The 27888-nt window shown below is 49.9% G+C and overlaps 1 protein-coding gene across 2 annotated transcripts in view; it reads right to left on the bottom strand.

Annotated features, from left to right (window-relative positions):
- The window catches only part of ESRRB (estrogen related receptor beta), a 246139-nt gene that overhangs the window by 62883 nt on the left and 155368 nt on the right, over nucleotides 1-27888 (bottom strand). For both annotated transcript variants that reach the window (XM_063644256.1, XM_055288690.2), the window contains one exon: nucleotides 1064-1473. In XM_063644256.1, coding sequence (XP_063500326.1) covers nucleotides 1064-1473 — 410 coding nt within the window. The remainder of the gene's footprint in view (nucleotides 1-1063; nucleotides 1474-27888) is intronic.

Raw genomic sequence — 27888 nt, forward strand, 5'->3', positions numbered from 1 at the left:
AGAGAAAGAAAAAGAAAGAAAGAAAGAGAGAGGAAGGAAGGAAGGAGGAAGGAAGGAAGGAAGGAAGGAAGGAAAGAAAGAAAGAAAGAAAGAAAGAAAGAAAGAAAGAAAGAAAGAAAGAAAGAGAAAGAAAATACAGGTCTTAAAAGATAGGTCAAACTGGGATCCAGACAGGATGGGTTGAGAGAGAGAGAGAGAGAGGAAGGGAGGAAGGAAGGAAGGAAGGAAAGGAAGGAAGGAAGGTAGGTCTTAAAAAATAGGTCAAACTGGGATCTAGACAGGGTGAGTTCCTGTCCTGATTCCAACAGGTCTGAGTCTTCTACAGTGAGAAAATACATATTATTATTTTAATTATTATTTTGAGACAGAGTCTTGCTCTGTCTTCCAGGCTGGAGGGCAGTGGTGCCATCACAGGTCACTGCAGGCTCAGACTCTTGGGTTCAAATGATCCTCCCTCCTCAGCCTCCCAAGTAGCTGGGACTAGCGGTGTGTGCCACCATGCATTAATTTAAAAAAATAATAACAATGACAGGGTCTTACTGTGTTGTCCTGGCCTTGAGCTATCCTCTGGCCTTGGCCTCCCAAAGTGCTGGGATTACAGGCATGAGTCACCACGTCTGGCGTTTTACTTGTATAAGTAAGACAAAAACAAGGTGAGGGACGCTTTCTATGTCCCATAAGTCTGGAATTGCAGGGCAAATTATGTTATATTTTTCCCCCACACAAAATAAACTTTTTGAGGGACACACATTTGACAGTGTACTCCATACCAGTGAGAAGCACCCAGGATTTGGCATTCCTGTGGATTTTCTTTTGGTTTTCTGGGGCTCTGCATGGGGGAACTGAGTGGGTGGGGAACGCATGTCATCTCAACAACAGCCTTGCAGCTGTCCAGTCTCAGAACGAGAAGCCCTGAGCAAGGGAAAAGGCGCCCCACAGAAGTACCGCTCCAACAGCGCCCAGAATCGGCAGTCTCTGGGAATTCCCAGGGCTTCTGTCAGACCCGCAGGCAGGGCTGCCACCCCCAACCCTGCGCCCAGGCTCCACGAGGCCCACCACGCACCTTGGATGGTCCTCTTGAAGAAGGCCTTACAAGCCTCGCAGGAGGCCACGCCGTAGTGGTAGCCAGAGGCAATGTCGCCGCACACGAGGCACAGGCGCTTGGGGATGGCGTTGAGCATGTACTCGCACTTGATGGCCGAGTCCTCCATGATGCCGCTGGCACAGTCCTCGTAGCTCTTGCGGCATGGGGTGCCTCCCAGCCCGGCGCCTGCAAACATGGGTGGCGAGTCCAGACCGCTGGCGTGGGTGCCCAGGGCCAGGCCAAAGCCGCCGCTGGCGTCGGACGAGCCACTGGGGCTGTGGTGGCTGAGGGCATCGATGCCCGAGGACGGGCTGGACGGCTCAGTCTTGATGAAGGAGCCGCAGCTGGAGCCCAGGTGCCTGTCGTCCGACGACATCCTGTTCAGCAGCCTGTGGACACAAATCGGGAAGTCAGCCCCAGCAAGGTGCGGTGGGTGTGGCGGGCGGGTCCAGCCCTGCAGGTAGGGTGGCTGGGAAGGGCTCTATGCTAAGGCTTTGGTGCGATAAAACAATGGTGGGGAAGGTCAACTGGTCTCCCCTCGGCACAGCTGGGAGCAAGTTTCTGGCATTACCTCCAGAACCTTAGGAGGCCTCAAGGAAACTTTATTTTGATCAATAAACTTCAGCAGACCAGGTGTGGTGGCTCACACCTGTAAATCCCAGCATTTTGGGAGGCTGAGCCGGGAGGATCATTGCTTGAAGCTAGGAGTTTGAGACCAGCCTGGGCAACATAGGGAGACCCCATCTGTTTAAAAAAAAAAATTAGCCTGGCATGATGGTGTATGCCTGTAGTCCCAGCTACTCAGGAGCTGAGGAGGGAGGATTGCTTGAGCCCAGGAATTTAAGGCTGCAGTGAGCTATGATCGCACCCCTACATTCCAGCATGGGTGGTAGAGTAAGACCCTATCTCAAAAACAAACAAACAAACAACCTTCAGATTAGGCACCTTAGTGCTTTGCAAATTTCTAGTTTGAGGGTAACACAGGATGAAAACTAGTCAGCCAAAATGTTTGGCCAACCTTCCTGCGTAACAGTAATACACAATGGCTACAATTTTTTTTTTTGCGGGGGGATGGAGTCTCGCTCTGTCGCCTAGGCTGGAGTGCAATGGCCCAATCTCGGCTCACTGCAACCTCCACCTCCCGGGTTCAAGCGATTCTCCTGCCTCAGCCTTCCGAGTAGCTGGGATTACAGGCACCCGCCGTCATGCACAGCTAATTTTTGTATTTTTAATAGAGACAGGATTTCACCATATTGACTAGGCTGGTCTCAAACTCCTGACCTCAGGTGATCCACCCGCCTCGGCCTCCCAAAGTGCTGGGATTACAGGTGTGAGCCACCGCACCCAGCCAATGGCTATAATGTAACAGTCCTGGCAGTCCGGCTTTGGCCCAGAGACTCTAAGTACAGTGACCTGGCTTGGAGCTTCCCTGGGACCCCTACCTTCACTAAGATTGGAACCAGAGGCAACAGGTCATTTGGCCAATTCAAGAAGGAATCTTGTGGCAAAGGTACCAGCCAGATTGGCTGCCCTCTGGGTTTTACCACTGGTCCAGGCTTGGTACCAGAAGGCATGTCTGGAAGGTGGCTCCCAAACCCCCCCTCTCTCATTTTCCTTTCTAGACCCCGAGTAGGCCAGCTTCTACCCAGCCTGCCTGTCCCCCAAGAGACATGTCTCCATTGGAAAGCTTGAGGGAGTATTCTAACCCCAACCCTGAGCATCCCCCAGCTATTTCTACCCACTAAGCCTCCCCACCCACCCACAAAGTCCAGGTGAATTACCAGTATGGCAAGATCACTGTGTGGGATAACAGAATGTTTCCCGTAAACCAAGCTCCTCCACCCCGGCCATGCTGGTGGAGGAGAAGGCGGGCAAGAGTGTTCCCCTCCCATATCCCAGCTCCCAGGATGAAGAGACAGGACCTGTCCTTCTCTCAACATAGACAAGAAAGACAGCTGAGCTCACACCTGGGAGATTAAGGTGTGTGCTCAGGGAAACCCAGCTGTGGGTCACATTCCAGCCAGGATTGGGTCTGAGGGTGGCCTGGGTGGTGTTAATCTGTCCTTGTCCTCAACAGGCTGCCTCACTCCCTGAGCCTCCCCTATGGAGGTAGAGAGGAGGCTCATGCTTATGCCTGGAGCAGGTGAAAGGAAAAAGGGAAAGATCTTGGAGACGAGCAAAGGATAGGGAGGTCATAGGACAGCCCACCAATGGGAAGACGACTCTCGGGTGGCAGGGAGGGTCTCTCCCTCTTATCACACCCACAGCACCCACTCGAATCTTGCAACCCATGGCCAAATAGCAATGCCACAAAATGTGTCTGTGCAACCTTATGATGGGGAGAGGCCTCCACTGTCCCTAGTCTCATTAATGATTAATACAAATTAACCCCTGCTGGCTGGGCACAGTGGCTCAGGCCTGTAATCCCAGCACTTTGGGAGGCCGAGGCGGGTGGATCACTTGAGGTCAGGAGTTCAAGACCAGCCTGGCCAACATGGTGAAAGCCCATCTCTACAAAAAATACAAAAATTATCCGGGCAGGGTGGCGCCGGCCTGTAGTCTCAGCTACTCGGGAGGCTGAAGCACGAGAATCACTTGAACCTGAGAGGCGGAGGTTGCAGTGAGCCGAGATCGGGCTACTGCACTCCAGCCTGGGCGAAAGAGCAAGACTCTGTTTCAAAAATTCATTCATTCATTCATTAACCCCTCCTGAGGGGCTGCCATTGACTATGGCCGGAGTCAAGGAACTCACTTTCCCATAGACCAGAAGCTGGGAGCTACAGACACAAAGATAAAAGATAACCTAAGGCTCCTACTCTCCAGAAGTTCACCAACTCCCAAAATGCAGTGTGTGAAGACAGAGACTCCTGGGTCTCTTCTCTTTTCCGTGGAATGTCCCTGAGTCCTCGGAGACACCCTCCTATAAGCTCCAGTCCCCTGGTTGAGAATCTCCTCCAGGCCCTTCTACATCACTGTGATCATCTCCCTGGGCACTGCCACACACCTTCTTCCCAACCACCAGTGGAGTCCCCAGGAAAGACCATCAGCCTGGCAGGCCATCATCTGCAGGGGCATGTGATGAGCCGGCAGGGGCGCACCTTGCTCCTCAGGCACACTTCCACGAGGCAGGCAGGATAGTGCTGACCCCACCCTAACTTTTAATCCCTTCCTGCTTTCCTGATGGCCGCTTTAGGTTTTGCTTTTCACAGAAGACCCTAGGGCACTGTGAAAAACCCTGCTGAGCAAGACAGCTCCCAGATCCCAGGGGCCTTCAGCCCAAACCTTCCAGAGATCTCAGGAGACACTTGACATAAACAGTAATTACAGCAGCAATGATGTGGTGAGCAAGTGCTCTATGTCACCTGTTTCAGATCTGTGCCTTGATGGATAAGGGGCATTTGCCCCAAGAAAAGTAAACGGAAAGCTCCCAGCCCCTCCCAGGAGAGGGCAGGCCGCAGTTTTCCCAACTGCCTCCCCGCACCCGTCTCATGGCTGGACAACCCTGAAGGACACCAAAGTGGGCAGCGGTTTGCTCCCCAAGCCTCGGTTTCCTCTTCTGCTCCCCTCCTTGATTCAGAAGGGTGCAAAGCATCCTGCATCCTGCAGTGTCTGGGCCCCACCTCCAGGCCCTGGATGAAGACCCTCAGGGCTGAGAGGGAAGCAAAGCAGATGCTGGCCTCTATCAGGGTTGGTGTGGGAAGCCCGCTATTAATTATCAGGGTTGGTGCAGGAAGCCCGCTATTAATTTAGAGCCTGAGTCCCAACTCAGGGGGGTCTAGTAATTTCAGTCCTCCAGCTTTCTCATTTCCATGATTTTTTTTTTTTTTTTTTTGAGACGGAGTCTCACCGTGTCACCCATCCTAGAATGCAATGGCATGATCTCGGCTCACTGCAACCTCTGCTTCCTGGGTTCAAGTGATTCTCCTGCCTCAGCCTCCTGAGAAGCTGGGATTACAGGCGCCCACCACCACGACTGATTAATTTTTGTATTTTTAGTAGAGACAGGGTTTCACCATGTTGGCCAGGCTGGTCTCGAACTCCTGACTTCAGGTGATCCACCTGCCTTGGCCTCCCAAAGTGCTGGGATTACAGGCATGAGCCACCGCGCCCCACCCCATTTCCATAACTTATTTTGGCCTTCTCAGCATGCCTTTTCCAGGAACTGTCAATGTGTATTTTTTGCACCTACTATGTGCCAAGTGCTGGCCAGATAATGGGAACACAACAGGCACAGCTCACGATCTCAAGACGCTCATACTTTCATAGGAACAACAGACACTGAGCCAACACAAGTGCACAGAGCGCCAGAAAGGGCTGTGTGGGTGCCATGCTGATGGGGGCACTGCTGCGGTGCCTCTGGTCTTGCTTCATTCATTCTCTCATTCTTCGTATTTTCACACTATATGAAGACCCCCAGAAGGCCACAGCTTCTTTTCTGGGTTGAAAGTTCCTTCCAGGCTCTTCTGCATGTTTTCTTCACTCTCAGGAGCTGCCCAGCTGCCCCTCTCAGGGGCTGGGCGATACTAGCGGTTGCCCGTCAGGCCCCAGCTGCATGTGAGACACCTTCTTCCATGCCATCTTATTTAATCCTCACAGCCTGTCTGCTCTGCCCTCTTATCCCCACCTTACAGAAGGAAAAGGCTGGAGCTCGGAGCCTGTCCCATTCACTTGAGTCCTGGGAGAAGCTGCGGTCCGAACCTGACTGCAGGTCCACGTTCGTTGCTTCACAGCACTCTGCCTCTCTGCTACCAGGCCTGGGTAAGAGCTGCTCCAGGCAGGGACCTCATCTTTCCAACCCCCCAAAATGCAGACAATGTCTGACTGCCACCCAGAGTTCCAAACCCTGGAATCCTGTCACTGCTCTTTCTTTTTCTTTTTCTTTTTTTTTGAGACAGAGTCTGGCTCTGTCGCCCAGGCTGGAGTGCAGGTGTGCGATCTCGGCTCACTGCAACCTCTGCCTCCTGGTTGGAAGCGATTTTCTTGCCTCAGCCTCCCGAGAGGCTGGGATTACAGGCGCGTGCCTCCACGCCTGGCTAATTTTTGTATTCTGTTTTTTGGTAGAGACAGGGGTTCGCTATGCTAGCCAGACTGGTTTTGAATTCCTGACCTCAAGTGATTCCCCGCCTTTAACCTTCCAAAGTGCTGGGATTACAGGATGGGCCACCACCCCCAGCCTCGCTGTTGTTATTTCTTAACCTATAAAGTGTCAGAATAGAGAACTCTCTAGAAGCAGATGGGGAGAGAGGCACAGTGCTCTTTGGGCTGCCTGGTTCCTGATGCACCAGGCAGGGGAAAGAAAGTTGCTGGAGAGGCCAGACCCTCTGGGAGACCTGCCCACTCCCTCCATCTGTCTTTATCCCCCAGGACCTCATGTGCTCATTCATTCAAATGAAAAATTTAAAGGCAGGCCAGGTGCAGTGGCTCACGCCAGGCGTGGTGGCACATGCCTATAATCCCAGCTACTGGGGAAGCTGAGGTAGGTGAATTGCTTGAACACAGGAAGCAGAGGCTGCAGTGAGCCGAGATTGTGCCACTGCACTCCAGCCTGGGTGACGGAGACCCCATCTCAAAAAAAAAAAAAAGTAAAGGCAGGACAGAGGGAAAGAAGTCCAAGAAGACAGAGAAGATGTAACCAGAGGTGTGTGGGAAAAGGAAAAAATAGAGCATGTCATGGAAATGGGATGAGCAGAGCCATCTAGAAGGGCGGTGGGTAGCAGATTCCATCCTATAAGGTCAGGTGGAGTGAGAAGGGGCAAGTATCTCTGCACTTAGCAGTCAGGAAGTGGCTGGGGACATTCACCAGAGCCGGGTTACCAATGGTGGGGACAGAAGCCTCATTGCAATGGCTGGAAATAGTGAATGCAGACACTTCTTTCAGGAAAATTGGCCGTGAAGGGTAGAGTACTGGGCAGAGCAGGGGTGCCTTCATGAACACGTTCAGGCAGCACCAGCTACCTTGTAAACAAAGCACGCCCTCCTGGACTTGGAGGCTGTGGTGTGGAGAAGGAATGTTTTGTTATTGTTGTCGGTACTAACTGTCAGCTTCTTTGATGAGAAGGGGGTGTGTTGAGAATGTAAGGAATTTAAGATATTTAAAAATTAGGTATCCATACCTCCCAGTTGGCCCTGAGCAATCTCGGTCCTACTGCTGGCCCAGTGTCATTACCATCGCTGCCCCCACTTCTCTCCCTAAAGTAGATCATGAATCGTATGGCTACCCAATGTTAAATATTAGTGGTAGAGAGCAAAATCAACACTTAAAGGCTGAAGACACAAAATCCATGTCAGCTTTTTGCAAACTGTACTTCAATCTCCATCAGAGGCAGCTGAGGGGCTTGGTGAACAGGTGGCTTCCTAGACCTGATCCCACTGACGTCCTATTTTGAAGAAGCGTCTCTGCAGGCAGGGCCCAAGAAATCTGCAGGGAAGTTTGGTTTGATTTTGGTGGTGCAGTTGTGATTCTTAAGGGTGTTGATTCTTAAGGATGTGATTCTTAAGGGTGGGGTACCACTGGAAGAAGTGATGCCATCATGAGAGGATCTTGTAAGAGTCTGCAAGGAATCCGGCCAGGTGTGGTAGCTCACACCTGTAATCTCAGCACTTTGGGAGGCTAAGGTGGGCAGATCACTTGAGGCCAGGAGTTCAAGACCAGCCTGGCCAACATGGCAAAAACCCGTCTCTACTACAAATACAAAAATTAGCTGGGTGTGGTGGCATGCGCCTGCAGTCCTAGCTACCGGGAGGCTGAGGTGGGAGAATCGCTTGAACCTAGGAGTCAGAGGTTGCAGTGAGCCAAGATCGCACCACTGCACTCCAGCCTGGGAGACAGAGTGAGACTCCATCTCCAAAAAAATAAATAAATAAATAAATAAAAAGTTTTCAAGGAATTTGGAGTGCAGTTAGAGAAATAGCTTATGCAGGCCAGGTATGGTGGTTCACACCTGTAATCCCAGTACTTTGGGAGGCTAAGGCAGGTGGATCACTTGAGGTAAGGAGTTTGAGACCAGCCTGGCCAACATGGTGAAACCCCGTCTCTACTAAAATACAAATTAGCTGGGTGTGGTGGTGTGCACCTGTAATCCCAGCTACTCGGGAGGCTGAAACAGGAGAATCACTTGAACCCGGGAGGTGGAGGTTGCAGTGAGCCGAGATTGTGCCACTGTACTCCAGCCTGGGTGACAGGGTGAGACGCCGTCTCAGAAAAAAAAAAAAAAAGAGAGAGAGAGAGAGAGAAATAGCTTATTCAGTAAGAGTGAGAGGGAAGGTTGGCTGTACAGATGGGAAGTTTGTAGGTGGCAGAGGGGGGCATTGAGTGAGGCACTCTTTACCCCCCAAACCCACCCACACCACCTCCACTCACCTGTAGTGACTCTGTGAAGTAGGAGGGACAGGAAGTGAAGGTGAGAGCCGGAGGGCAGGAGGACTAAGAGAAGGAGGAAAGTTTGCAATAGTAACTGTGGGACAAGGAGGGAGCAGAAATCTGGGACACAAAGGTTCTCCAGGCCCCTTAACTCATGATGCAAGTGCGACAATGCAAGGGGGCCCCATCTCCAGCAGCTGAGACCTGGGTTTCCATCCTCAGCACTACTGACATCTGGGGCTGAGTGATTCCATGTGGTGGGGCTGTCCCAGCACTGCTGGATGCTCAGGAGCAACCCCAGCCTCTGCCCACTCAATGCCCATAGCACCCTGCCCCCAAATATGTGAGCCAAAACCTACAAACATTGCCAAATGTCTCCCTGGGAGCAAAGACTGAGAACCAGTGACTTAAAAGTATGAGGGAAGAGGGTGGACAAGGGAATGATGTCAGAAAGGACAGGATTGGGAGAAAACGGAGAGGTGGCGATGGTGGTCTCCGGGAGGCTGAGGCTGAGGTCAAGCAGGAGGAAGCAGCAAGAAAGCTGGAAGGTTGGGAGATGGCATCTAGGCCTGAGACTGGCACTTCAGATTTCAGAGGTGGCCATGGGGTGGTGGCCGAGCCGGTGTCCAGGAGGAGTAGCTGCAGGATAAGGCAGGAGGCAGCTGACCCTTGTGTTCTGGGGAGGAGCGGGGAGTGTCAAGTCCATCATCTATGGTTGGCTGGGACCCAGTTCCCCACTGGATCGATGACTATTGACTCTTCATGGGGAGGGAACAGATGCCCATCCAAGCAGCCTTTGAAAGGGCAGTAGTCAGTGGTCGAAGCCCCTTGGGGCATCATTTTCCCTTTGATTCATCTCCTAACTGGAGCTTAGCAAGCGCTGCCCTGGCCTCAATTTCACCATCTGATTAAACGCGGCCTCCCTCGTGCCCCAACCCAGCTCTGCCCCGGGCCTTCTCAGTAGCCAGCGTGGGACCCCGTTCCCTTCGCAGCCTGATCCCCAGGTGACACCGAGCTTGCTGGGGGGCTCTTCCTGCCTTGGCTGGACATTGCTCTGCTGGATCACAAAGCAGGTTGAAGATTTTCCTAATGCAGAGACCAGGGGAATCTCAAAATTCCCGAATGAAACTCAAATTGCTGAACTATTTTGCCTTAGATCTCTAGAGGAAGACAGATTTCAGGGTATCAACAAGAGATCATCATTGGTGTTTTGTTTTGTTTTGTTTTGTTTTGTTTTGTTTTGTTTTGTTTTGTTTTGTTTTGTTTGAGATGGAGTCGTGCTCTGTCATCCAGGCTGGAGTGCAGTAGCTCCATCTCGGCTCACTGCAACCTCCACCTCTCAGCTTTAAGTGATTCTCCTGCCTCAGCCTCCTGAGTAGCTGGAACTACAGGCGTGTGCCCCCACGCCTGGCTAATTTTTGTATTTTTAGTAAACACGGGTTTCACCATGTTGGCCAGGCTGGTCTCAAACTCCTGACCTCGGGTAATCTGCCCGCCTCGGCCTTCCAAAGTGCTGGGATTACAGGCATGAGTCATTATGCCCGGCCTCTCATTGTTTTTTATGCTGGAATCTCAAGGATCTATCCCACACTAGGTGGCCTGCTGCTGGTCAGAGGGCAGCAGACAGAGGAGTGGACTGGCCTGATAAGCGTCTAGGTTGCTTTCCTCTATGGGGTAGAATCTACCCACCACACCCAAGAATCCGGGTCAGGCTGAAGGATGGCCCCCAGAGCCTCATCCCTGCTGGGGCCATGCATTTAAGAACTGGAACAAGCAGCTGGGCCACTTAATGGCTATAAGCCTGCATGCTGGTAGCAGACGTGCCAGTTCTATCCCCGATTGCTGCCGACTTTGAGTAACCAGGTCATCCTCTCTGGACCTCAGGGTCCTCATCTGTAAAATGGGCTCAATCACAGCACCTCCTTCATGGAGTTGAGCAAGAGCCGATGAAGGCAAAATGCTTAGAACAGAGCAGGTGACAAGCAAGCACTCGGTGGATGTTGCCTGAGGCTGTGATTCTTCTGAGAAAGTCCAGCAGTGGGCAGGCCTGTGGTTAAACCCAGCAAACCCCTTCCCTCATCCAAGCCCCCCAGACCTAGAACTGAGGATGATTCTGCAAGGAACTTGCCATAGACCAGGAGGGAAAGGGGCTGGCTGGGCAAATTAAGAGGATAAACAAGCCTGAATGGGAATCCACTCCACAGAAGGAAAATGGTTTCTGAACACTTGAGAGATTCTTATGTACATTTCAATAATTAATTTGCTAACCAGGGGCCGTCAAGAGCTATCCATTAAAGCAGATCCTCAGACCCTCCAGCAAGGCTTTATGTGTCATGAATCAGCCCCTCACGCACCTGGAACTACTATACTATAACTAAATTTCCTTTAAAATAGTATTAAAGAATGCAGAATGCCCCTAACAGGAGGGTAGGATGGGGAGGACCATGTGGCTAGATGTGAATTACTGTCAAGGTTCCAGTTTTCCTGTTGAACACAGATTCATGGGCACTTATTACATGGGAGGGAGGGTAGGGAAGGAAGAAAGGAAGGAAGGGAGGAAGACAGGAAAGCAGGAAGGCAGGAAGGCAGAAAGGCAGGCAGGAAGGAAGGAAGGGGCAAATAGGCCAATGGTTAAGTGTTACGAACCAGCAATAATGATGAATCCAATTCTGTGCACTGAGATCCATTAATTACACACACACACACACACACACACACATATAAAACTTAAACTCAGATTTTTCATCAATTCAAATTGACCTTCCCTCTGAGTAGTCTGAACTGCCTATTTTATTTTATTTTATTTTTATTTTTATTTTTATTATTTTTTTTGAGACAGAGTTTCGCTCTTGTTGCCCAGGCTGGAGTGCAATGGCATGATCTTGGCTCACCGCAAACTCCGCCCCCCGGGTTCAAGCGATTCTCCTGCCTCAGCCTCCTGAGTAGCTGGGATTACAGGCATGAGCCACCACACCCAGTTAATTTTGTATTTTTGGTAGAGACGGAGTTTCTCCATGTTGGTCAGGCTGGTCTGGAACTCCCGACCTCAGGTGATCCACCCGTCTCAGCCTCCCAAAGTGCTGGGATTACAGGCATGAGCCACCGTGCCCGGCCTGAACTGCCTATTGTATTAATAGATGGTGTTTTTTTAATCGCTCCTGTGTGATTGAATCTTGGGTATGTGTATCTTTCAACTTTCAACAATAGGTAACATTTTTCTGGACACACACTTCAGCACAGCTGAGTCACTGAATCATGAGTTCTCAGAGATTTTTCTGACTACCCTGGTGACTTTCAGATAATAGAACAGCCCCAAGAAACGAATGACTTGCTCAAACTTACTAACTAGAATGCCAGGCTGCTTCGGGGGAGGCTGGGGCTGATGGGGGCATTAGAGACACAGCGAGTGGTGACCTGTTGTGGAGGATGAGTTGACTTAGAAAGCAGCCCCCCGATACCCTCTATGTCCATGTTGCTAACACGGCCCCCTCTCTGTGGTGGTGCCATTTTATTTGGCCTCCTCGGGAATATTTTCATAATGATTTCTTTCTCTTTCTCCCCTCAGGAGCCCTCTGGGACCCAGGGCTGCAGAATGACCCAAGAGCATGGTGGCTTCAGCGAGAGCTTGCCTCCCTCTGCACGGTCTGTAGCTCAGGCAAAAATCTGTAATTAAGCATCTTGTCGTTAGAAAGATTAGTCAAAACCAGGCTGATCCCCGACAACTGATTGAAATCTCATTCCGCACAAATTACGGCATGGAAAATAATGATGGGTAATTAGTGCCTTTCAATCAGGGCTTTTTATCCATGATTTTCCAGGCTGCAGGCATCACAATGAGAAGAGAGGCTCTACCAAGGCAGGAAGAGACAACTGGAGGCAGAGTGGCTGCCCCGGGACAGCTGGGAGATCCCAGTTCACTGGCCAAGCCCAGCACACAAGAACTCAGGCTCATGGAGAGTGGCCGCTGCTGGCTTTTTGAAACTTCAGCCCTCACTTGGGTCCTCTCAGTCAAGTGTCCTTATGCAGGGCCCAATGGTACCTGGTAGTTCTCACTTTAGTCCACCTAGCCTTGGCCAGCTCTGGGCTCTGACCACCACAAAGGGGTGCATTTGACGGAAGGACAACATCAAAAATTCAGAATATGCCCCCAAACACACCTCTAGTATCCTTCTTTTCAGTAGCTATTGGAGCTCTGACATCTGTGAATTTAGCTTAACTTTTCTTAAATCTGTTTTTATTTTCACTCTATATCAAGCAGTGATGTGGCATAAATATCCTACCTCATGGCCGGGTGCGGTGGCTCATGCCTGTAATCCCAGCGCTTTGGGAGGCCAAGATGGGCGGATCACCTGAGGTCGGGAGTTCGAGACCAGCCTGACCAACATGGAGAAACCCCGTCTCTACGAAAAATACAAAATTAGCCAGGCGTGGTGGTGCAGGCCTGTAATCCCGGCTACTCGGGAGGCTGAGGCAGGAGAATCACTTGAACCCGGGTGGCAGAGGTTGTGGTGAGCCAAGATTGCGCCATTGCACTCCAGCCTGGGCAACAACATCAAAACTCCACCTCAAATATATATATAACCCAATTACTGTCATTGAACACACTCAGTAGCCTCCAGATGGCTTTAATCCTCACAATAACCATGGTGCTGGGCCAGAGAGCTTCGTGGTTAGAGCTGGACTGTTTGGGTTTGAATCCTAGCTCTGCCCCTTAAGAATGGGGTTATTTAACCTCTAGATGCTTCAGTTTTCTCATCTGTAAAATGGGGATGCGAATTATAGTATTCATCATAGTATTCATCTAACAGGGTGGTCTTGGGAATTAGTGAGTTAATGCAGAAAAGAGCTTAGAACAATGCCTGGCATACAGGAAGTACTTAATAAATATTGAGTTGTTTCTAGCATCCCTATTTAGTAATGAGGAGACAGCTTCCATTTAGATTCTTTAAAATGTTTAATCCTAAAGCAAGTAAGACTGTCTTGCTCCCTCTCTCCTTCTGTCATTCATCCATCCATGCATCTTCCAACCCATGCATTTCATTATGTATTTGCATGCCCGTTACTTTCACTGACACAGTCCCTTTTCAGGCAAAGGGGTCCTATATTCAGGCACTGCTAGAACAGACTGCCAAGCACTAGCTTCTCTCCTGGGAAGGACATCTGACCCCAACATACATTGCCTGTCCTTCTCTCTGTGCACATGCATGTACGCGTACACACACACACACACACACACACACAGCTCCTGCAGAAATTGCCATATTCTTAGAGACATCCTACATCTACCTTCCTGGCTCAGCTTATTGACCCAGGGTATGCTCCTGATCCAAGCTGGGCCAGTGAGTCTCTCCCATTAGATTTTTGGTGTCAGGGCTGCCTCTCCAGGGACAGAGGCAATAAGATGGACAGCTCAAGAGCTGAGCAAGGTCATCCTTCCCTCCCATGTGCAGTGAGAGAGAAGAATATTGAAGCTGGCAGCAGAGAGAAGGAACGATTAAGGCAGAGAGTCCTAGAAGCCCCAGTTACTGTTGGCAATTGCTCCCATGCCTCTGCAGCATCTCTGCTCAGGTGAACGAGCATGGCCTGATTCCCTGATGCTGTAGTTCACTCAAGGGGGCTTCTCGCACTCAAACAAATGAGTAGCTCACACACTGTCTCTTTCATTCATTCACTCATTCAACTACTATTGTCTTTAAACAATTTTTTTTTTTTTTTGTAGAGACAGGGTCTCCCCCTGTTGCCCAGACTGGTCTTGAACTCCTGGGCTTAGAAAATCCTCCCACCTCGGCCTCCCAAGTTGCTGGGATTACAGGTGTGAGCCAGTGTGCCTGGCCTCAACTATTGTTCTTTGAATATCTACTGCATGCTTGACACTCTTGCAGCTCTGGGAATATGTTGGTGAGCAAAGTGACTGGGTCCCTGCCCTCAAGGAGAGACAATACCATAGTTCATTGACTCAGAGCTGTACCATTTTTTCACATTTTACCATCTTGGCAATCAGAATTCACCTGAAATAAATGGCATGTCTTAGTTTAATTTAATTAGTGGTTCCAGAAATCATGGTGTCCCTTGCAATAGATGATGTCATACATTCAATGACATATGATAAATAAGTGCAGCTGAGACTGCTATGAGTTCACCAAAAGTTAACTCATTTTCTTGCTAGACACCAGGAGGACTACATTTCCCAGTCACTCTGGCAGTTGGCTATGGCCATGTGATTGGGTCTTGGCCAATGGGATGTGGGCAAAGTAATATAAGCCACTCCCTTATCTGGCCCATAAAAATCTCCCACAGACTCCTGCCCTCCTCCCCGACTCCACTCCCTCCCCTCCTGTCTCCTATTCCTCTCTCTTCCCCCATCTTCAGGCCAGGGGGCTCCAAGACCCTGGGGGATAGCAGAGCCACAAATTAGCAGGAGCCTGGGCCCCTGAACACCTTGTGAAAGGCCACCTGCCAAACACCCTCACCAAAATGTCCTGTGGGCAAGACCTGCTTCTGCCGTGTTAAGCAACTGAAACACTGGGCTTGTATGAAATAATGCCAAGTGTCATCCCCCCTAACATGATAAGTAAACAGCCAAATAGTATCAACGCAGTTAGTGGTGAGTGCTATGAGAAACAGCAGGGAGGGTTGGGTGTGGTGGTTCACACCTGTAATCCCAGCACTTTGGGAGGCTGAGGTAGGAGAATCACTTGAACCCAGGTGGTAGAGGTTGCAGTGAGCTGAGGCGGAGGTTGCAGAGATCACACCACTGCACTCTAGTCTGGGCGACAGAGTGAGACTCTGTCTCAAAAAACAAACAAACAAAAAACCAGCAGGGAGGACACAGCATGGTGGGTCAGGGGAGTATCCAGGTAGAGCTGCCAGAGAGGGCTTCTCTGAGGAAGTGACATTTAAGCAGGTGCCTGAAGAAGAGAGGGAGGGGCCACACAGGGAAAGCTCTATGTTGGAGGGACAGCAGGGAAATCCGTTGCTGGAAGGGAGGCGGAGGGGGAGGAAGGAGGTGAGGAGGGAGGGGCAGGCAGAACCCCCACACAGCCAGGGGCACTCAGGCAGGCCAGGACCTCAAAGGGCATCCAACCCACCCTCATCTATGCTTAAGTCCCTTTCCCTGAATCCCAGCCATGTGGCTACCTGCCTTATGAAGACCCCAGTGACAGGGAGATCACTAGTTCAGGAGCAAATATTTACATCTTGCTCAGAATGCTAAAAAAAAAAAATAAAAAAAATAAACGGTTTTTTTGGTGAAAAGTCAAAGTATTTCTTCCCTCTGAGCTTCCAGTTACAGTTTATACAACCCCACCCCTCAGGAACTACAGAACAAGTCTAAGCCCTTCCATGATATAGCCCTCCAGACTGCGGAAGGCAGCTCCTGCTCCCTGTGGATCCTCCCCTCTCCTCACCAGGGTCAATATCCCCTGCACTTCTGACAATAACCCATCTGCTCTGTCTTCTCTTCTTAAAGAAGAGCATTAGGCCAGGCGCAGTGGCTCACACCTATAATGGGATTTACAGGTGTGAGCCTCAGGGAGGCTGAGGCGGGCAGATCGCTGGAGGTCAGGAGTTTGAGACCAGCCTGGCCAAGATGGTGAAACCCCATCTCTACTAAAAATATAAAAATTAGCTGGGTATGGTGGTGCATGCCTGTAATCCCAGCTACTTCAGAGGCAGAGGCAGGAGAATCACTTGAACCTGGGAGGTGGAGGTTGCAGTGAGCCAAGACTGTGCCACTGCACTCCAGTCTGGGCAACAGAGTGACACTCTCTCAAACAAACAAACAAACAAACAAACAAACAAAAAAGAGCATTAGAACTGAGCACAGCTCTCCAGGTGAGCTCTGCCCAGTGCAGAGCAGAGCAGTACTGACACTTCCCTCATCCTAGACACTATACTTCTGCTTATACAACCCAGGATGGAATCGACGTTTAAGGTGCTTGGCCCATGTTGCTGACCTCCACTCTGATCACACATGTGACTGGGCCTCACTGCTGCCTCCCGTGCATTCCCAAAGGACAGTGTGCAGGCCCACACAATGAAGGGGACAATACTTCTATCCACTCCCTGGTCATGGCCATGGCCCTTTTTACATGGCCTTGTGCACACCAGGACAGGATCAGGGTCCAAGAAAGGGGGTCAGCCAGCGCCCCAGGAGCAGAACCCACATAGGAAGCTTAGGGCTCATCCTGACTCAGTTTTTCGGTCTTTGTGCAAATGGGCAGTCTGGGCAGATGACAAAGAGGCATCTTAACTCAGGTGGACAGATGGGGACTGGCCACTGTAGCCAACTGAGAACCCTGTTCTGATCTCTGTAACGACAACAGTGCTCACATATGGAGGGCTTGCTCTATGCTCAGGACAATGGTTAGTAAATCATTGATTCCTTGCAACAACTAATTGAAGTACTATCATTTCCCCCATTTTGCAGAGGAGCAAACTGAGGCCCAGAGGCATTAAATATCTCTGCAGGGACCACACAGCCAGAAAGCGCTGTCATGAGTTACATCACGAAGGGGAGTAAGTCACAACATTCCTCTGCTCAAGACAGCCAGGGGCTCCAGTGAAGCAGGAATCCTTTCCATAGCTCAGAAGGCCTCAGGATCTGCCCCCCAACCTCTGTCATGCTATCTTCTGCCCATTCTCCCTGCAGGTCACTCCATCCCAGCCACACTGGCCTCCTGGCTGGTTCTTGACCACACCAGTCACGCTCCCACCTCAGGGTCTTTGCTCCCCGTATATGATGGCAGAGGCTGCCTGTTTTCTTTCCTGTCCTACTCCAGTGTCTAGAATAGACACACAATAGGTGCAGAATAAATATTTGTTGAATGAGTAAGGAGGGTTAGGTAGGATCTGAGGACCCCAGTCAAACAACCATTACAGTTTCCCGAGGCCTGCACTCCCTCAGGATGTGACAGTCAAAGGTGTGAGTCACAGGACAGGATCAGGGTCCAAGAAAAGGAGTCCACCAGCGCCCCAGGAGCAGAACCCACAGAGCCCCTGGGGTCCAGTGGAGCCCACTAAAGTTCTTAAAGGATCCACCTTGCCATCAGTTTCGATCAAATTCTGATCATCCTGGTTTAAAGAGTTTATGAAAGGATGGCGCGGTGGCTCACACCTGTAATCTCAGCAATTTGGGAAGCCAAAGTGAGCAGATCACTTGAGGTCAGAAGTTCAAGACCAGCCTGGCCAACATGGTGAAATGCTGTCTCTACTAAAAATATAAAAATTAGCCAGGTGTGGTGGCACACACCTGTAATCCCAGCTACTCAGGAGGCTGAGGCATGAGAATCGCTTGAGCACAGGAGGCAGAGGATGCAGTGAGCTGAGATTGCGCCACTATACTCCAGCCTGGGTGACAGAGTGAGACTCTGTCTCAAAAAAAAAAAAAAAAAAAAAAAAAGTTTATGAAAGATGTATGCATTTTTCTGATTTTCTGGTTTTGGTTGGTTTTTTGTAAGTACTCCACCCCACTTAATGTGTTGGGCCGGCAACTTAGAGAGGCTAGAGTCTGAGGGCCACTCATTGAGACATCTGCTTTCAAAATGCTAAAAACTCAATTTTAACACAAAATCGATGTAATTCGTAAAGAAACTGTGGGAAGTGGGGCTGGAAAGGGGTTGCCTGACTTCAGAGCCAGAACCCCACTGTGTAAACAGAAATGTTTCACGGCCCCCTGCCCTTGAGAAAGGGATCTGACAGGGCCTGGGCCTGAGGGCTCTGGGCCCAGCTCGCCTGAGTCAGAATCCTGGCCTGTCACTGACTTGCTGTGCAACTGTTGCCTGACCTCTCTAGGACTTGGTTTCCTCATCTGCAAAATGGGTAATATAGACATATGTAGCTCACAGAATTATTCTGAGGACTAAATGACCCAATAATGTGAAGCATTGGGCACCTGTACATTGTAAGTGCTCGAAAATATGTGCTGTTATCTCAGCTGTCTTGGGTACAGGTCCTGGCAGCCACAGCAAGGGTGCCGTCCCTGCCCACATGGTTCTCAGTCGTCTCCTCTGTAAACTGAATATAACAAGGAAATGTCGGCCGGGCGCGGTGGCTCATGCCTGTAATCCCAGCACTTTGGGAGGCCGAGGCAGGCAGATCATGATGTCAGGAGATCGAGACCATTCTGGCCAACATGGTGAAACCTTGTCTCTACTAGAATACAAAAAAAATTAGCTGGGTGTGGTGGCACGTGCCTGTAGTCCCAGCTACTCGGGAGGCTGAGGCAAGAGAATCGCTTGAACCCGGGAGGCAGAGGTTGCAGTGAGCCGAGATTGCGCCACTGCACTCCAGCCTGGCAACAGGGTGAGACTCCATCTCAAAAAAAAAAAAAAAAAAAAGAAGGAAATGTGGCAAGGGCTGTGCGTGTGCGTGCCCACACTCTGTAAAGGAGAAGCAGAGGTAGGGATCACTCCCAGGCTCCTTGGCCTTCTAATCCAGGCCTTTGAGAGAGGGGACTGTAGCCACCAGGACTGCCCTTGGCAAGACTGTCACTTATCACACTAGCTTCTCCAGACGGGGCATTTTGACTATTGATCTGATAAATAAACAGCCTGCTGGCTCGATCAAAATGTTATTTTGCATTTCAATTACTGCTCACTGATGCAACCTTCATCCTGCAAGATGCTGCTGGCAATGGCAGAGCCCTGCCACTGGCTGAAGAGGTAGAGCCACCCCCTACCAGCACCCAACCACACCCTCCCTCCCTGGGAAGTGAGGGGTCCTTGGGGAAGACAGCAGTTCTCAGGGAGGGGAGGGAGGAGAGTGACAGGGGGGCTGGAGGGGCAGCAGTGGCAGGCAGGAAGGCTGCGGGTGAGCCAGACTGGGACACACCTAACCTAGCCTGTGCCCTCCAGGGACCTCAGTGCCCCTGCTGCTTTGTGGAGTGGCCTTGGGCATGTCATTACACTTCACTGCATCTTAGCTGCTGCATCAGTAAACTGGATCCAAGAAAAACTACTCTACCCCACTTGGTTGTTGTAAGGACACATGGAGTAAACAGATGTGCAAGCTCTTTGGAAGAAAAAGAGAGACACGAATGCTGCTATATTATATAACCGAATAATAATACTACATTTCCTTTCTTTTTAAGCACTTGCTATGTGCAAAGCGCTTTACATATATAAGCTTATTTACTCCTCAAAATAACTCTGGATTTTTCATTCTAATTTATACATGGGAAAATCAATCGAGGCACCAGACATTGTCAGGTGGGCCCCACACCTTCCATGGCATGTGGAAAGGCAAAGATTTGCACTCTAAGCCATCCTGATGCCAATGTATGGGATTTTAACCACTCTGGGGTTACCCATCTCTGGAGGGGTGACTCCAGACAGGGCTACTTCTTCCCTATCCTGGCCAGCCTAGTCTTTAAAGGTGAGCAGAAGAGAAATGGGCTCTGTCCTCCTCCGGCTGGATCCAGGCTGGGCGGAGGGGCAAGGCTGCTGACAGCTGGCAGGCCAAACAGACTCTTTCCTGGACTGCCTGAGTACTGGGACCAGTGTTCCAAGGCCAGCACCGGGCCCCAAGGAACCAGGGGGTGACGGGTGAGTGCTTAGGGTGCTCAGTGAGACACTGCAGGGGTCTGAATACCTGGGCACACCTCACTGTGGGGGACAGGCAGAAGAGATATCATTTAGAGCCAGAGGAATCAGCAGGGCCATGTCATCCATGTGCACAGGTGGGGTGTGTGGGGGTGGTCTGCAAGCTCTCAATTTAGAAACTTCAGAGTGGATGAAATGGGAACCCTCAATACAAAGGGCATGGTGGCCACCGGTTCCAGGGGACCCCTTTTTGAAAACGACCATCCATCCCTCCAACCTGTGTGCTTTGGTTGAATTGAAGGTAATTTTTGGCCATTTGGCCCAAGTGCCAAAATTGCTTTGTCCTTTGTCCTCATAGTGCACTGACCTAAATGTGTTGCTCTCTCTCTCTCTCTCTCTCATACACAAACACACACACACACACACACTCACACCCTCTAGGAGAAGACCTGTTAGCTCATGAACTTAGATCTGTGGCCTCCCAACTCTCCCATTAATGTCGGAACTGCAACTTTGCAGTTTACATTTCAAGTTTTAAAATATGATAAATAGCACGAATGTCTTCTGAGTTCTTATTATGTTTGGTAGAAAAAGCCCAGTGACTAACTGATCTGGTGTCTGCTCTGAGGCTGTGTGTCCTAGAGACAGCCACTTGCCCTGTCTGGCTTCAGTCATTCTTTGTCCCTTTCTGGAAGACAGAGAGCCCTCACCACCTGCCGGGGGTCCTGAAGATGCATGAAACGGGAGGTAAGACAGTTGGCCCTCTGGCAGGAAGCTGGATCACTGGTCCTGAGATTTACCTGGGATGCTGCCCGCTAGTCATGAGCCTTTTGCTCGTTTGCTCATGCTGGTTTCACAGGTAACTCAAGGGTTAAAAATGAAATTACCTAGAGAAAAAAAATCTACATTACAAAATGAAACACTTGCTGTAATACAATGGCCTGAGACCAATATGGTGTGTAAAGACTGAGAATCCATAACTCTAGCCTCTTGCCCCATGAGTCAGACCCCTAGCCAAACCCCAGTCCTCCTGTCCCATGAGACAGACCCTCTCCATCCCAGGATGCAGGGCTCTGGGCTTTCCTGCCCACATCCACCCCAGAGCTGCCTGCCCCCTCTGCCGGGCAGCTCAGGCCAGCCTAAACTGGAAAGAGCACAGGGTCTCACAGCCCATGTGCAAGTCTTAACTTTGCCCTTCCTTCCTCCATGACCTTCAGCGGTTCTTGACCTTCTATGAGCCTCCAGTAACCCGTTTTACTACCATAATTCATGGAGTTATTGTGAGGATCAATATAGAATACGATCTTCAAAGTGCTTCCTGCAAAGTTGTCACAACCTCCCCGCCATCCTCACTCTGGCATTTCACAGCCCCCGCTCCTGCGGGAGGAAGTGGATGTCTTCAGGGTAATCAGTCTCACCAGGGGCTCACCCAGCAATGAAGCCGAGAAGAAACCCCAAGTTCATGAGCACTTCCATGTCTTATCCCAGCTAACCCTCATGAGGCTCGGGGGTGAATATTCTCACCCCAGGATAAGAATGAAGCATGGAGTTTTCCTTGTTCAATGTCACTTAGTGGGTAGGGGGCAAGGCCAGGACTGAACCCAGCACCGTGTCCCCCACCCTTGATTCCTGAGTTCTAAGCTCGACCTCAACATTTTGCAGACTCTCAGCCGTGTGCGGTGGCTCACTCCTGTAATCCCAGCAGTTTGGGTGACCGAGGCAGGAAGATCACCTGAGGTCAGGAGTTCGAGATCAGCCTGGCCGACATGGTGAAACCCCATCTCTACTAAAAATGTAAAAATTAGCCAGGCACAGTGGCACATGCCCATAGTCCCAGCTACTCGGAAGGCTGACACAGGTGAATCATTTGAACCTGAGAGGCAAACGTTGTAGTGAGCCGAGATCGTGCCATTGCACTCCAGGCAGGGTGACAGAGTGAAACCTCGTCTCAAAAAAAAAACAAAAAACAAAAAACAAATTTTACAGACTCTCAACATCACGATTCCAAATAAAAATAGATAGTTGAAAAATGGAAAAGCAAAATACCTGGCCAGCACTTCTAAAAACTCTCAAGCTTAGGCTGGACGCGGTGGCTCACACCTGTAATCCCAGCAGTTAGTCTGGAGGCCGAGGTGGGAGGATCGCTTGAGGCCAGGAGTTTGAGACCAGCCTGGCCAACATGGTGAAACACTGTCTCTACTAAAAATACAAAAATTAGCCGGGCATGATGGCAGGCACCCATAATCCTAGCTACTAGGGAGGCTGAGGCACAAGAATCGCTTAAACCCAGGAGATGGGAGGTTATAGTGAGCCGAGATTGCTCCACTGTACTCCGACCTGGGCAACAGAGCAAGACTCCATCTCAAAACAAACAAAAAACACAATCAAACAAAAACTGTCAAGGTTATGAAAATTATGGAAAGTCTGAGAAACTGTCACAGACAAGGGGAGACTAAATAGACATGACAATTAAATGCAGTGTGGGATTCTGCATGGGATCCTGGAATAGAAAAAGGACATCAGTGGAAAAACAAATGAAATCTGAATAAAGTATGGAGGTTAGTTCACAGTAATATACCAAGGTAAGTTTCTTAGTTGTGACAAATCTATTGTGGTAACATATGAAGCTGACAAAAGGGAAAACCAGATAAGGGGTATACAGAGCCCTCTGCACTATCTTGGCAATTTTTCTGTAAAGCCAAAAAACGATTTCATTAAAAAGTTTTTTTAAAAGTGGAAAAAGGCCAGGGGCAGTGGCTCATGCCTGTAATCTCAGCACTTTGGGAGGCTGAGGTGGGTGGATCACCTGAGGTCAGAGGTTCAAGACCAGCCTGACAAACATGGTGAAACCCTGTCTTACTAAAAATACAAAAATTAGCCGGGCATGGTGGTGGGTGTCTGTAATCTCAGCTACTCGGGAGGCTGACGCAGGAGAATCACTTGAACCTGGGAGGCAGAGGTTGCAGCGAGCCGAGACTGTGCCTCTACACTCCAGCCTGGGTGACAGTGCCAGACTCCATCTCAAAAAAAAAAAAAAAAAAGAAAGAAAAAGAAAAAGTGGAAAAATAAGTAAAAGCCCCACCTGGCTCTGCCTCTTGGAGGAGAGGGGAGGCGCTCACTTGGCCCACCGCCCACCGCCCACCTGTCCTCACGAGGCACCTGCTTCTCCAGTGGCTCCTCCCTTGTGGCCAGGGACTACCTGTGTGATGCCTCGGGCCTCTGGGAAGGCTTGTTCTTTCTGCCTCTGCACCTTTGCACCACAGATCCACTGCCTGCCACGCCTTCAGCTCTTGTCACCAGAAGTCACACTATAGTTTTACCTGTCAAGAGCCAAAAAAATGAGCAAACACTTCCAACCAGTTATTGTGCTGCTACAGAATTACCCCAACATAGTCAAAAGTCACATGCTTGAAATATGCTTGAAATGCGTGTTTGCTGCAAACACACACATATGTGTGCACACAGGCACGCACAGACGCTGCAGGAAACAACATTGATGTTGATTAATAACACCACATTCACTGGGTTGAATTGTGGAATAATGGGAACCAGAAGACACCAGAGAAACACACTAGGAACAAAAGCCAGTCTCTTCCATGGCCTGCAAAGCGTGTGACCTGACCCCAGCCACCTTTCCAACTTCACGTCCTACCTTCCCACATTCCACCCACACTGGTCTCCTGCTCTTCCCCAAGTGTGTCAAGGGCATCACCATCCCAGGGCCTTTGCACTGACTGCTCCCCCTACCTGGAGTACCCAGATACCCACATAGCTCACCCCATCATTAGTCAGGTCTCTGCTGAGATGTCACGTTTTCAGGGAAGACACCCCGACCCCTATTGATACTCTACATCTTTTTTTTCTTTCTTTTTTTGTTTTTGAGATGGAGTCTCACTCTGTTGGCCAGCTTGGATTGTTGTGGCATGATCTCAGCTCATTGCAACCTCTGCCTCCTGGGTTCAAGCGATTCTCCTGACTCAGCCTCCTGAGCAGCTGGGATTACAGGTGCCTGCCACCATGCCCAGCTAATTTCATATACTCTGCATCTTATCCTGCTTTACTTTCTTCACAGCCACTCTTAATATCTGACATTCTATTATTTGTTTTATTGCTTCTCTGTTTATCAACTGTCCACCTAAGGTAAGCTCCCTGAAGGCAGGGTCTTGGATTAATTGTTTTATCTCAGAACCAAGACACATAATAGGTGCTCGGTAAATATATGAGTCGATGAACAAAACCCAGAGATGGGCCAGAAATGGTGGCTCACACCTGAAATCCCAGCACTGTGGGAGACCGAGGCGGGTGGATCACCTGAGGTCAGGAGTTCGAGACCAGCCTGGCCAACATGGTGAAACACCATCTCTACTAAAATTACAAAATTAGCCAGGCATGGTGGTGGGCATCTGTAATCCTAGCTACTTGGGAGGCTGGGGTAGGAGAATTGCTTGAACCCAGAAGGTGGAGGTTGCAGTGAACCACAATCACGCCATTGCACTCCAGCCTGGGTGACAAGAGTGAAACTCCGTCTCAAAAAAAGAGAAAAAAACAAAAAAGCAGAGATAGGGGGAAAGAATGCTATAAGTAAAAAAATAGAGGCGGGACGCAGTGGTTCATGCCTGTAATCCCAGCACTTTGGGAGACAAAGGCGGTCTGAACTGGAGTTTGAGACCAGCCTGGCCAACATGGCAAAAACCCATCTCTACAAAAATACAAAATTAACTGGGTGTGGTAGTGGGTGCCTATAGCCCAGCTACTTGGAGGGCTGAGGCAGGAGGATCCTTCGATCCCAGGAGCCAGGAGGTTACAGTGAGCTATGACCACACCACTGCACTCCAGCCTGTGTGACAGAGCCAAGACAATGTCTCAAAAAAAAAAAAAAAAAGGGAAAATGGTACATCACTCTAATTATGTAATGTAAAAAGGGTATGTATGGAAGATCATGTTCCAAAATGGACATAGAAGTGACATTTGGGAAATTAGCTGATTATTTTACCTTCCTCAAATTATTTAATACTGTAATATGGTGTGAAACTGTGTAAAGAGGATAAGGTTTGACATCGTTCAAAGTCTACTTCTCCCTCGCTTGCTGTTGACCATAGGCAAGCCACTTAGCCTCTCTGAGCTTTGGGTGTTTTGCCTATAAAAGTGATATCATATCCTTTTACTTAGAAGCTTGCTGTGAGGATTAAAAAGAAAACAAAACAAAAAAAAGTGCTTATCAGGCGCCGTGGCTCATGCCTGTAATCCCGGCACTTTGGGAGGCTGAAACGGGAGCACCATTTGAGCCCAAGAGTTTGAGACCAGCCTGGGCAACACAGTGAGACTCCCATCTCTATTTATTTACTAATTTTTTATTTATTTTTGGGACGGAGTCTCACTCTTTCACCCAGTCTGGAGTGCAGTAGCACAATCTCAGCTCACTGCAACCTCCACCTTCCGGGTTCAAGTGATTCTTCTGTCTCAGCCTCCTGAGTAGCTGGGATTACTGGTGCAAACCACCACGCCTGGCTAATTTTTGTATTTTTAGTAGAGACGGAGTTTTACCATGTTGGCCAGGCTGGTCTCAAACCCCTGACCTCGTGATCTGCCTGTCTCAGCCTCCGAAAGTGCTGGGATTACAGGAGTGAGCCACTGTGCCCAGCCATCCTATCTCTTTTTAATATAAAAAGTTTTAAAAAATTTAAGTGCTTACCACTCTACTTAGAACATAGAGGTGGCTTCGATAAAGTTCACTCTCCACACCCCTAAAGTTTGTACAAGGTATTTTGTTTTAGACTGAATCCAAATGTCACCCCTCTACAACTGTTCGAATTAGGCACTCCCCTCTGAAACTCCACTGAGCTTGGAACACACTAAGTTATAAATGCTGGAGTTAGCGTCTTGACAGTCCCCAACCCCACCCCACTAGCTCCTAGAAGGCAGGACTCTTGACTTGCTCACATCTGGGTCCCCACAGCACCCTGAGAAGTGCTGGCCCAGAGGTAGCTGTGATATTGAATGGATGGGCGACTCACAAACCAAAGCTGGGGGCACTCAGATGTAGAGTTTTCATAGAATTTAAAGGTGAGGGGATTCAGAGGCTCATTTACTTCAATCCCCTTTTTACAAATGAGGCCCTGAGAGGGCCAGGGACTTGCCTCAGGTCACTGGGCCTGGGAGGGCCAGGGTCCCAGCCCACAGAGCCACCACAAGCCACTGCACCTCCAGGCCACGGGCAGTGCACCTGGTGCCTCTCTGGGAAAAAGCACCAGAGGAGGAGAGGGTTACAGGGTATCTCCTTCCAATCAGCGATTGTGCTAATCAATCAACTCAATTAAATCTAGAATATTTTTATTTTTTATTTTTTTTTAAGGACCAAACAAAAACAGCAGCAGAAAGTAATGACTAATAATCAAGTAAAATTTGATTATTTCTGTGCCAACTGGTTGGGGGAGTGGGGATCTGAGACAGGTCACTAGAGCAAGCGAAGAAAGAGGCAGAGACTGCAAGCTCAGCAACGCCGGGGACTGAGCTGGGGAGGCACCACCGGGGCACAACTCAGGGCCCTCCGAAATGAAAACCGCCATCAGACGCAGAAGGTACTGCGCCTAGGCACTGCTCTAAGTGCAGAACACAGATTAACTCACTTCCTGTTCACAGCAACCCTAAGGGGTCAGAACTATTATGATCTTGTTTTATGGATGAAGAAACTGGGAAGCAAAATAATTCGGTTAAGGTCACAGCTGGGGTGGAGCCAGGATTTATTTGAACCCCTGTGGTCTAACACCAGGGTTTTTGTGCTTCAGGGCATGCAGCATGCAGGGGCGGGGACGGTGCCGGGGCGGGGGACGGTGCAGGGGTGGGGACGGTGCAGGGGCGGGGGTCTATAAAAGGGGTCTATAAAAAGGGGTGGGGATAGTACAGGGGTGGGGGTCGGTGCAGGGGCCGCCTCTGCTGCATGTGGCTGGGGATGAAACACCTGCTGCACATGAAAAGTTGTTACTATTCGATTACTTATTTCATTTACTACACATCTACTGAGTCAAACACAACAGGGACCTTGCCCCTAAGCTCAGTAGCTCATGGCAGATACAAATAAGTGATCAATGACCATAAAGTCACTGGAAAATGAAAGATCCCAAAACAACACGATAGGGTCACACACACATATTCATGGGACCTGCGAGTGCAGAGAAGGAGTGTCTAACCCTCCTTAGTGTAAGGGAGTCATGGAAGGCTTCCTGGAGGAGAAGTCTAGGCTATGTCTTGAAGGACAAGTAGATGTTCGCCAGCCTAAGAAGGGGAGAGGATGGGGAATGGCGTTCTGAGCACTGGGACTAGTATGTGCAAATCACAGAGATAGGGAACAGCAGTATACAACCAAGGAACTGGAGTTGGAGTGGGAAGTCCGGGACACAGGTGTGTGGCCGGGGCCGGGGCACAGGAAGAAGGCAGGTGGGAGTCTGTCAGGAGACCAGCATGGACAGGTGGGCAGGGGCCAGCTAAAAGATTCAACACCAGGGGTTTTGACATCACCCTTTGAGGGGCAGGCTCATCACACCAACAGCACTGCAGTACAGCTTTGCCTCACCTGACCGCCTGCACCCAGCTCTTTGCAAACTGCCTGCACAGTCCTCTCCTGCAATGCTGGGTCTGGGTGGGATGGTCACCACTCACTTTCCTCATCGAGGAAACCCAAGGCTCCAAGAGATAAAATGACCAGTCACCCAGCTGGCCTAGAACTCGAGCCTTCTTTTTTTATTTTTCTAAAGGCACAAGCCACCATGCCTAGTTAATTTAATTTAATTTAATTTCTTGTAGAGATAGGGTCTCCCTATGATGCCTAGACTGGTGTTGAACTCCTGGGCTCAAGTGATCCTCCTGCCCCGGCCTCCTGAGTCATTTGGATTAGAGGCCTGGGCCAC

The sequence above is a fragment of the Symphalangus syndactylus genome, chromosome 8 (assembly GCF_028878055.3).
Source record: "Symphalangus syndactylus isolate Jambi chromosome 8, NHGRI_mSymSyn1-v2.1_pri, whole genome shotgun sequence".
Lineage (NCBI taxonomy): Eukaryota > Metazoa > Chordata > Mammalia > Primates > Hylobatidae > Symphalangus > Symphalangus syndactylus.